The 12189-nt window shown below is 34.2% G+C and overlaps 1 protein-coding gene across 1 annotated transcript in view; it reads left to right on the forward strand.

The window, feature by feature from the left end:
- Positions 1-10277, forward strand: part of LOC148940583 (3-hydroxyisobutyrate dehydrogenase, mitochondrial-like) — a 172685-nt gene extending 162408 nt beyond the window's left edge. The window contains exons 7-8 of the mRNA XM_089105680.1: positions 3592-3804; positions 10128-10277. Of these exons, the coding sequence (XP_088961806.1) occupies positions 3592-3783 (192 nt within the window). The 3' untranslated portion in view covers positions 3784-3804; positions 10128-10277. The remainder of the gene's footprint in view (positions 1-3591; positions 3805-10127) is intronic.
- Positions 10278-12189: the final 1912 nt, after the last annotated feature.

The following is a 12189-nucleotide window of genomic DNA, read 5'->3' on the forward strand; positions in this document are numbered from 1 at the left end:
ATCAACTCACTGCTATCACTTTCTGGACAAACCTTATATATACTTGTACGATAACTGATCTTTTAGATTAAATAACTCTCTATGGTGGCAGAGTTCCCCGTTATCAGTTGAGGAAAACGTTAGAGGACATATCAGGGCTATCCATTCAAAAAAAGTGATTTTCCTTGTTGTCCAAACCAGGGAACTGAAGTTTCCTGCGTAAGGTCGTCGGCCAAAACAGTTCCAATAATTATTGTTTATTTTGACCCGACAATAGTTTCAGGGGTTTCGTAATATTTTCCGAAAATTGCTTAAATCTATTTTCAAAATAACATTCTACTATAATAGTTACCACTCCTGAATCAGCTCAAAAGGCAATATTTTTTCATTTGTGAATTATTTTAAAACGTAAATTTTTATTCTTGAATACCAAGGATCGTAGCTCCTCCTTTAATAGGTTGCAGCAACTGCCGCAACCACGACATTGAAACAATTCCTCACTAAATAGCAGAGTTTTAGTCTCTTGACGCGCAAAAACAGTAACGAAGCTCTTCAACCCATGAGTGAACATTCATTTTAAGCAGCCACACTATTTATTTCTCTGGTTTTCTCTTCATACATGCAGTAGTAGCATGTCAAAGCAGCCTTAAAGAAAAACAGCATTGAGTTTTATTACTATTGTTGTGTATGATCCTTTATCAAGGGGCAGACACTAGTGGCAAGAATGTCTTGTCACTAGTGTAACTTTATATTCTCTTTTCATGACTAGTTTGAATAAATTGGTCAACTTTTAGAAACTTGCTGCATGATTGACGTTTCAATCATGCATACATGCATACGTCAATCGTGATTATACGTTTCAATTCTGATTATTAGATCTCTGATTCATGGGATAAAAGACTATAGGCTGTGTGAAACCTTTCAGATGAACAGGAATGTAAAGCCCTTTTGATTAATGAAATTGGTTTAAATGTTTAATCAGCGGTCTTGATTCATTTCCATTGCGCTAATACAATTATTAGATTTCACCCTTCTGTAGGCTGAACCTCACAACCTGTTTTTAAAAGCATATAACCTTTTAACTTTTTAATTTTGTGGACTCCCTGACATTTCATACGCAGGTAATCCGGGTAAGAGACGATCAAGTCCCATACTAAGAAATGGATTGGTGCGCTGAATTTAGGATGCTTTGTCCGAGAGGGCGAGAGTTTGAATCCTCGTGTACCCAATTATTTGGTTTGGGACGGGCGTCAGTGGTGTGACTCTGTAGGCTCAGCCAGAGTCGACCCAGCTCTAAATGGGTACCTGGAGAAATCTGGGGAAGGACAACAGAAAGGGTGTGCGAAATAACAGGATGGCTGGCCCCCATCTCCCCATTGTTCTTCCTGGCTGGAGGGCCTAGTGCCGCATCCTTTACCTTTTCTTTTACCATACTAAGGAATAAAATAGTTCATAACTCCTAAAATAGTTTCAGATTAAAACACGAAGTACACTATTAGACCCGCCTTGTACGAAACTCCTACATAGGAAACTAACAGTCCCATGACTTGAATGACAAAGAAAATACGTGGGCTTGAAAAACGAGAAAAGTGGCTTCAAGTTCCATTTATTTCCATAAATAACAATAACAAAAACAATATCCCAAAGGGCTTGAACTACAATATTCTGCATCGACGACATCCTTTTTTTGTTTTTCCTCCTCAGCTAGCTGGGCGTTTAAAAATCATAGAGAGCTGTTTAATGGGTCATTTTAAAGGAAATTGCTACATCTAGTGCCTTTTGTAATTAAAAAAAACAACTAGTTTTTTAGTAAACAATCAATTTTTACAAAAAAAACTGCGTTTTCATGTACAAGCTTGATGAATATAGTCACAATCGTAGGTTGTTACCATGTATGATTTACAGTAAAGAATGAAAAATAAGAATCCGGGTTGCAGCGGTAGCTAAAAGCCTAGTAAGAGACGATCACATCCAATACTAAGATATTTAATAGCCCATAGCTCCGGAAAATAGTGTGTAGATCAAAGCAAGAAGTACACTATTAGAACCGCATTGTCTTTTTTGTTTATATTATAGGCCGAGCAAAACACCAAACAGTTCATTGTAACGATCTGTAAGTAAAGGGTCTTTGAATCTTAGTTACACTTCGCGAAAGGCCTGAAATTTTTGAACATAATTACAAAAAAGTTAAATTTTGTTCTGTATTTCATGTCCCACTCCATTTACAGTCTGTTACTAGACATAGATTTCGTCCATTTATGTTAGGAGATATTGGCGTTACTCTATTAGAGTAGCCATTCCATTCAGAGTTAGTTACTAGATATAGATTTCGTCCGTTAGTATTAGGAGATATTTTTTTCTCTACTTTCTGTGATTAAGATTATCTTCACGGTCATAGACCTTGAGGCCATATAAAAAAAAGTCTATTAGACTTATAGAAGAAAGAAAGTCCATTGGAACTCAATAAGTCATAAGAGTTAAAAAAAAGTCGAAACGGGAATGTTCAAAAACATAGAGATATCTAGATTGAAGCCAGATTACATTTTTTCATTAACCGGAAGCTTTTGATTTCCTAAATATTGTAAATTCAGACTTATTTCAAAACGCTTGTTTTGCTTTAATGCCTGATTCTTTGATTGTTGTTTATTTTCCTCTTCAAATTGTGAACATGTAAGGATTTGCGATTTGAAAGAAGAAATGGCGAGTTTACCGTGTTTCAGGGTGGTTTTGGAACAAATGTGATGACCAAAGATTTGAGGGTGGCTCAAACTACTGCTACCACTGCAGGCACCTACAATATACAATTAAAAGTAAAATATATACAAAAAAATATTTGGATAGAGCCCAAGCTTCATTACTTCATAAAGACTCAGTCAAGACGATTTTCATAACTTTCGACAATAATAATTTATTGTTTACCTGTATTGGTCAAACTGGAATTTAATTTTTTGAAAAGGCAGCTTTTTAAGCAAATTAAAATTTTTAAAGGCATTTTAAGTGATAAAGGAAATTATACTGTACGAATGTAAAAAGCAGCCTTTGATGAAAATCAGTAGATTTTTTTCTTTATCCACTACCTCAATTACTGACCTCGACCTTTCTATGTATTTTCTTGGTATTTCTTTATATATTGGCTCCTAGACATAATTTTCCGCAATTTTATTTTAATTTTTTTAAGGAAACCTTGTTTTCCCTAATAGGTAGCTCTAAAAAATAGTGTTTTTCTAAATTTTTCTTTCTATCTTTATTTCTAATTCTTTAGATTAATTAAAGATAAGATCAAGTCCTGCATAGTGGTGCAATTGATTGCAAAGTCTTGTAAACTGTGAAGAATTTTGCTTTAATTTTTTGCAAAAAAAAAAAAATTATATATGTTAGAAATAAAAATTATTTATTGGCAAATGATTTTATTGAAAGTTAAGTAATTAAAATGGAAAATTAAGAAAAATAATTTTGACTGTCGTTGGTTTCCAGGGAGTGGCTTGTACAGAATTGTCGTATCAGTCAACTACCGACCAGGGTTCCCATAGGTAGTATATTTGCACTATTTGCAATTGACGATTTTCTTGTTAATATTTAACGATAATATTTAATTAGTTTATCGTTTTTCAGGGTGGTTTTGGAACAGCTTTGATGACCAAAGATTTGGGGCTGGCCCAAACCGCTGCCACCACTACAGGAACGACAATCCCACTTGGATCTTTAGCTCACCAGTTGTATCGATTGATGGTTACAAGAGGATTGGGCAAAAAGGATTTTTCTGCCATCTATACTTTCTTGCAGGAAATGGAAAATGCCAAGTAACAATAGGCAAACATTTTTCAGGTAAACATGTGCAGAATAACCCACACATAACATTAAATTCTAAATTTTTGATAGTTAGACTGTTCTATTGCTCATATTAATTAAAAAATAGGATTTAATTAATTAATTGCTGCCATTACGAAGAGGAAAGAACTAGAGCTGGATTATAAGGACTTAACAGAAAATCTTCAGGTAATGTCTCGAAAAAGTTGATTTCCGTTTAAATTTCATGGAAAAGAAAAGGTGATTAAAAATGAATCTAACTTCGAGGGCTGACCATCTGTAGTTGTTGATAAAAATGATAAGTAATAAGGCGGGGTCTATATAAGTTGAGATAATTCAAACCGATACATATCGTTATTTTGACTGAACTCTGATTGAAAAAGAAATACTCTTAAACTCTCGTGGTCCAATGCTCAACCGTATTCATTGAACACGGTTCAAATTTGTTTCGCTTGAACGACACACTATTCATTTGATTTACTTAATGGCAAGTCCTGAATCATTTCTAAAACTGTCTCTTAGCCTGTAGAAACGACCATAGAAAACATTGTTCGAAAAATCGTAATGTCGGAAAAATACGACATATGCTATAAACCTCCACTTTAATTCACACACTGTAGGCTCTGGCTCAATTAATAACGAAAACCATCTTTTTTACCCCAGGCAAGAATTATACACAGCTTTCCAAAATGTAATGTCATATACGTCAATCCGGCTTAAGGTCCACATTTAAAATCCTTGGGATTTGATATCAGCTGAAATCAGCCGAAGATAATAATAATAATAAGAAAAAAAAATGACAATACTGAAGTGTTGCTCCTGCAACATAATTATAGGGTAATGGTTAGTGTTTTCTTTACGTTTTGAGTTCTATATCTTTTTACCATTGATTTTTCCCTTATCAATCGTGTTTCACTTGTTTCTTTCATCTTATTGATTTTGAAGTTATTTTATGTTTGTAATTTATATTTTTCATTTTACGGTTTATTTTCCTTGTAAAACACGTGATTTTGTGAGCAGCCTTCTGGTGTAGCTTGTGCCGAACAAACACAATACTAATATCGTTGGATTCATTAGCTTCAGATCTATCCATTCACCGAACCACAAAATAATATTGCTTAGATTTCTTCTTAGGGAATAATCTAAACTTGTTAAAAAAAATGAAATTTTTTTCTTTTTTCATATATTTTTCATCTATTTAAATCTCTTTTTTCTTCCAATCTAAAAATAAATGGAAAGTAAATTATAAAATATAATTCGATTCATGGATAAAGCTGAATCTCAGCCATCGAGTGATAGCCAAATTGTTGTCTTAGTTTGACCCATTAAAGCTGTAGGACTTCGGAAAAATAAAATAGCAAAAGCTAGGGAACATAAACCTTAAAATAAAAAAAAAAATTGTCAAAGTAAACTGTTAAAGTACTATTGGAGTACCAAGGACAGTGAAAATGGTATCTGATAGTTTGAAATGATTAAATGGATCAAACAGTTCGTGGTAACGAACTGTAAGTAAGGAGCAACCCGGCTCAATGGTAACCGAAACTCTAAAAAATGGAATTTTGATATCAATAGATACATCAAAAGAATCAGATTTTAATGCTGATTTCAAATATATTACTTTCATCAAGTTTAATCCTACCTATCAAAAGTTACGCGCCTGAGAAAATTTGGCTGATTTTAGAAAAAAGGGGGAAAGACCCCCTAAAAGCTATAGAACCTTAATGAAAATCACACCATCACATTCAGCGTATAAGAGAACCCTACTGTAGAGGTTTCAAGCACCTATCTAGAAAAATGTGGAATTTTGCATTTTTGCCAGAAGAAAGATCACGGATGCGTGTTTATTTGTTTTTTTTTCTCCCAGAGGTGATCGTATCGACCCAGTGGTCCTAGAATATCGTGGGGGTGGGCTCTTTGGAACGGAAATTAAAAGTTCTAGTGCCCTTTTTAAGTGACCAAAAAAATGGAGGGCAACTAGGCCCCCTACGACGCTCATTTTTTCCCCAGAGTCACCCGATCAAAATTTTGAGATAACCATTTTGTTCAGCATGATCGAATATATGATAAAACTGTCTTTTAGGATGACTTAATCCCCCGAAGTCCCCGGGGGAGGGCTGAAAGCTTTGAACTTTACCCCATGTTAACATATTGTATTGGTTATTGGGAAGTATACAGACGTTTTCAGGGGGGATTTTTTCTTGTCGGTGGGGGTGGGGGGGGGGGTCGGGGGCTATATGGGACGATTTTTCCATGAAGGAAGTTTTCATGGGGGAAGGGACATTGCTATGAAGGGGCGCCGGATTTTTCATCATTATTAAAAAAAAGATCAGAAATTAAATAAAAAAAAAAATTTTTTCAACTGAAAGTAAGGAGCAACATCAAAACTTAAAACGAACAGAAAATATTACGTATATGATTGGGTTCACCCCCTGGTAAATACATTGCTCTTTAGGCCAAAGAATTTTTAGTACTTTCATAAGAGCTATTTATTCTAATTAACGGCCTTTGTGAATAAGGGGTCATTTTTAAAGAATTGGAACAAAATTCGAACTTTAGCTTAAAGAGCAAGGTAATGACTAGGGGCGAGCCCCCTAATATATGTATTAAAAATCTATGAATATAGAAGTTCGTTACGTAAGTTAATTCGTAAGTTACTTATATTTATTACTAATAAAAACTTTCTTAGATAAAATTAAACAAGTTTCGAGAAAGCCATTTAACCAAATAAAAGTAAAATTAATATGCAAATTTTTTTTAATTATTCGTGTACGGTGAGTCAAAATCAAAACCTGCGTTAATTCAAAAATGTTCAAAAATTAAATAAAAAAAAACAAGTTTTTTTAACTGAAAGTAAGGACTTTTTTGCTTATATTTAATTTTTTTAGGATTTGTTGTATTTAATCCCTTAGTTGACTAATGGAATACCAATAGAACCTTTTTTCTTCTGATGCCATGTGCAGTTATGCAATTTATTGGTAGTGACGGGTGCTAAATTAAAAACAAGAAACGGGGGAGGGAAATCCGCAAATATCAGCTAAAAACCTATGACATCAAACAGCTTAAGAAAGTATAGCCGTCATTTGAAGGTTTATATGTCCATGGGAATCAATGAATTAGTAATGTTATAGTAGTTACGGACAAGAAGTGCTGTGAGATTTAGTTAATTTGTTTTACTTATTTATTTTCACGGTTCAACATGACAACACTGACAAAAATATATTACTGACCTAAAAACTTCAAGCTTTTGAAACAACTGAAAGATGATTTTTCGAAAATTATGGTTTTCAGGTATGAATAGTCCTAAGATGGGTCCAGGTGGCAAATTGCTTTTATTTTAATATCCTTGGTACTTTAGAGTAAAAACTTAATTTTCGAGCTTTTCATTTGAAAAAATCGTTGTTGGCAAAAATATGTCAAGTTCAAAGTCCAAATAAGAAATAAAGGACATTGGGGATTTTCTAAAGCTAAATGATTTAATGACAACATTGTCGTGTCAAATACCCTGTCTCCGGCAAAAAACAAACAAAACAACAACTAATTCTGAATCCTAATAAGGAACCTTTCCACAATTTCTTTCAACATACATAACCTTCATCAAGAATAGCTTCAAGGGCTACACGGGATATCCAATACAATTTTTTTTAAATTGTGGAACAGATCAATTCGACTTCTGTATTGATTATTGGAAGAAATTGATCGACTATTGCACATACATGGCAACACTGTCTTACAACATACATCATCATCATAAAGAATGGCCTCAAGCTTAATACACAGCGCTTGGTTTTACATTTACAGGGCTGACAGAACATATGGCCTTTGATTTTACTTTAAATAACCAAGGATACTAAAGATAAAATCTGTTTCTTTATATTGGTTAAGTGGAAACTTACACAACCATATACATCTCAAAGAAATAGGAAAAACCAGGAACTCAATTTCTAATGCAAAAGACGTTCGATGCAGGTATGCAGTTTTAACACTTAGCGGGCGCCAAGTTTTAAAATGAAGAAAGTGTGTCAAAAATCAGCAGACAATAAGCGAAGAAAATGTATCATCATTAAGCTCTAGAAAATGTAACTTTCCTGATTACTTTAGCACAAAAATGGCTTCCTTGAATTGGCAGTAAAATCAATAAAAAAAGAAAAAAAAAACAGTAATTGGATGATTAAAATTATGTCAGAATATAACGCTAACATCTTGTTACCAAATAGGAATTGAAAAGATATGCAGTATCATTGAAGAGCTGAAAATCTAAGCTATTCATCAATATGTTTTTTTACTAGAATTCTTCAAGATTAAATACTTCAAATTATAAGTGAATTGACTTGCCCACAGGAACATATTTTTAGAAAGACCAATTAGACTATCCTATTCTGAGTATTTATTCCATTAGTTGACTATTAAGTTATCGATGTAATTCTTTTTTCTTCTGATGCCCAAAATATCACTTTTCTTACCCAATTTTGACGTTATCCCACTAGCATATATTTGTTCAACAGCAAGAGGTTGTAGCGTCCAATTGATTGTTGAAATACTCGTATATAAGATGGATATAAATTGGATGGTAGAATCGTTCAGTTCTGCTTCTTGTGTAAAAAGGAGAAGTTTTCGCTTCTATCTTTTCACAATTCAGTGTGGCAACAACGAGAGACTTTATTTTAAAAAAAATCCATAAATCCATAAAAAAATCATTTGGTTGTGTGACAACCAAAAGAAAAATCGTAGAAAATCCCGATTTTCAGGCATAAACAGACCTAAGATGGGTTCAGGGGACAAAACTGTTTTCATTTTGATGTCCTTGGTACTTCAATATTATTTGATCTTAATCATAAATTCAACTTTTTTAGCTTGTGATAGTCAGTCACAAATTAAGTATTATCCTGTTTGTAAGTAATAGGAAAGTGGTTAACTAATCTTTTCTATTTGGAAGAGAATGTCAATAGCAGTGTTTTTACAAAGATGTCTGAAATTGTGTTTATTTTTCTTATTTATTTTATTTTTTTTTCTTATTTTTTTGTGCAGATTTGTCAGTCTGTTTAAACTTGCCATAAAAGATTACTGGATTGACAAAATATTATATCTTCAAAAGATTTTGATTGTTGTACATTGTGCCAGAGAGCATACAACTAAAGTTTAATAACATGTTGTTTAAACGATTCAAATTAAGCAAGTAAGAAAAGGGAATATTTTTTTAGATACTGCTTTCTGAAATTTAATGGCTAAAATTGGCTTACTTCTGGTTGTAGTTGCTAAGAAGACTAAACACTTCTGGAATTCACTGACTAAAATTGACTTACTTTCTCTGACTAGAATTGCTAAGTTGATTTAACAATTGGAGAATTTTGGAAGTCTTTTTTAGAAAATAAAAACAGATCTTGAGAATTAGGAGATTAAGATTTGAAATAAAAATAATGGATTACTTGCGCAAATGGCTTCACCCTGCATGCGTATCTCATCACAATTTCAGTGCACAACTGAAAATTTAAATCCGGCTTAACCGTTTTTCCTGGAGACCAACTATTGCGTTAATTTTTTTATAGAAATATTTGGATCACCAGGCACGTGCGTAGGGTTTTTCCAGGGGTAGGAGTGGTAATAAAGAAGTTTTTCTGGGGGGGGGGGGGGCAGTAAAAATATCTAATAATTAAAAATTAGAAGAACCCAAAAATTAAAAAGAAATCAGACTTTGCTGGGGTCGATGGGTCTGGGCCCCAAGCCCCCTCTCCTTTCTTGCGCATGTCCCTGCGAATCATCTACATTTACAATGTTTTTTTTTTATTGGATTTTAAGGATGATGTGTTAAAGTACGGACAAAGCTAAAAGTTCCTAAAAGTACCAAAAGTTTTACTAAAAGAATTTTCAGTAAAACTTTCACATTGAATAGACGTCGTAAAATTCTTTGAACATCTTGAAAATATATGCCCGTCATTGCATGAACTAAAACATATATAATTATCTTTAATAAAAGTTATATAGGAATTAAATTTACTTTTACCTTTATTTCATTTATGTCATTCATAGGGCCCTGTGATAAATAAATTACGTAAAATTTATTAAAAAGGAGGAAGGGGGGGGGTTCAAGGCCACTGAGCACTGTTTTAGAACATGTTATTCTTTTATACAGACGGGCTTTCTTCAGAGAGGGGTACTCCCACTGGTCACACTCCGATTCAAAACTGTCTGGTTTCACTCCTGGCAATAGTCCAAAGGTATTGCATGACCCACTTTCAAGAGTATGATGAAGTTGCCCACGTCTCTTTTAGTGATCGTTGTATTTTAGCCTCTAATTGACGTTTCGTGTATAAAGATTAAGTGAAACTTTCTTCTTTTTTTTCCAGGATCCGATTTTTCTGAAGTTAGTTACCGGTGACCAATATTTTCCTGTAAATTACAATTGTAACTCTTTAACCTTGTATATGATTAGCACATGTTTTGTGTTTACTTTTTAAGTAAAGGGTTTGGCCTCGTAATTGGTTTATTTTATGTTATAAAGTTTGAAGTGTGGTAGTTGAGAGAAGGATATGATTACGGAAGAATTAAGGAGTTTATATTTTTCGGGTTAGGATTTTTGTTTGCTTTGGTGGTAATCAAAATTCTTCTGCGCGCTTTTTACTTTGGGAAGAAAGATCTAGGTGCTATCTAAGTTGGAAGATTTGAAATTTAAAAAAAAATCTGGGTAAATCCGACAGAGAAAAAAACTTTAGTTAGATTTTTTAAAGAAAATTTTTCAGTAGACTGCTATTACTACTAACACTAACAACTCATTGCAGTACCAAGCCGCAAAAGACCAACACAGCTGCATACATTCCTCTTCTACCCCAACCTGTTCAGCGCTCCACTCTTTACTCTCTTTCATGACCTTCGAATGTTCTTTAAATCTTCGTGGCCTCTTGTGACCCCATTTGGAGACGAGCTGCTTTTTATTTGGCCCCAGATGGGTGGCCGGAAGTACAATTACGCGCCATCTATCATCCTTTATCTACAAAACGTGGCCTTGTCGTTTTGCTCTTTCCTTCATTGTATTCTTAGAGAGTCGGATCGAACCACATTTTTTGTTAAACCCGTTGTTTGAAATACCTCCGCTCTTAGCTCCCTTCCATGAAGTTCGAATATTCTTTAAATCTTTATGGCCTCTTGCCATCCCATTTGGGGACGACCTTTTCATTTGTTTGGCCCCAGATGGGTGGCCGAGAAGTAAAATTACAGGCAATCTATCATCCTTCTTCTTCAAAACGTGGCCTTGTCGTTTTGCTCTTTCATTCACTGTATTCTTAGAGAGTCGGATCAAACCACATTTTTTTAAACTTGTTGTTTGACATACCTCCGCTCTTAGCTCCCTTCCATGAAGTTCGAATGTTCTTTTAAATCTTTATGGCCTCTTGCCACCCCATTTGGGGACGACCTGCTTTTTGTTTGGCCCCAGATGGGTGGCCGAAAAGTACAATTACTGGCAATCTATCATCCTTCTTCTTCAAAAAGTGGCCTTGTCGTTTTGCTCTTTCCTTCATTGTATTCTTAGTGAGTCGGATCGAACCAAATTTTTTGTTAAATCTGTTGTTTGACATACCTCCACTCTTTGTCCCTTCCATGAAGTTTGAATGTTCTTTAAATCTTTATGGCCTCTTGCCATCCTATTTTGGGACGACCTGCTTTTTGTTTGCCCCGTGATCGATGATCAGAAAGCACAATTTTTGGAAATCTATCACGCTTCTTCTGTAAAATGTGGCCTTATCGTCTTACGCTTTCTTTCATCATATACTTAGGAAGTCGGAATCGAACCATATTTTCTTACAACTTATTGTTTGAAATACAGTCAGTCAAACAAGTTGGCTATGTACACTACTAAAAAGAAAAACTAAAAAGCTCGATTTTAGTTTACAATATTTAATCTTACAAACTTTCAAGTAATTGAAAAAAAGAGAAACCCGGCTTAGAATGGCTTATCGGATAGGCTGACTGGCAAACTTGAGTTCAATGCCAACCTTGTTTACTGCTTAAAGAGTTTGGGAAATTGATATGAGAGGAAGGCTTTGAAATTTAACATTGGTTTATGGTAAAGAAACAGAAAAAGAATCTTGGCTTGGAATGTAGTTTCTGCAGACATAAATAAAGCAAAGACCCATTTTCAGAGCATAGATACAGAAGTTTTGGAAATGGACGTTCCAGAGTTTACTGTATTGATTCAAACCCAATGAAAAAATATGTGAAAGTTCAAGTGGAATCGAGAGAAGCCAAACTCGCTATTTTGAAGAACAGTAGGAAGTTACGCGGGAAAACAGTTTCGAACCAGTCTGGAATTTATTTGACAGATGATGCCTCATTATCTGTGCTTGAAACGCGAAAGAAACTTGTGTCAGTGCGTGACAAAATTCGTGTATGTGATATCCAGGGACTTGAAAC

The sequence above is a fragment of the Artemia sp. Qi Xiang Cuo genome, chromosome 19, assembly GCF_049724085.1.
Source record: "Artemia sp. Qi Xiang Cuo chromosome 19, ASM4972408v1, whole genome shotgun sequence".
NCBI lineage: Eukaryota > Metazoa > Arthropoda > Branchiopoda > Anostraca > Artemiidae > Artemia > Artemia sp. Qi Xiang Cuo.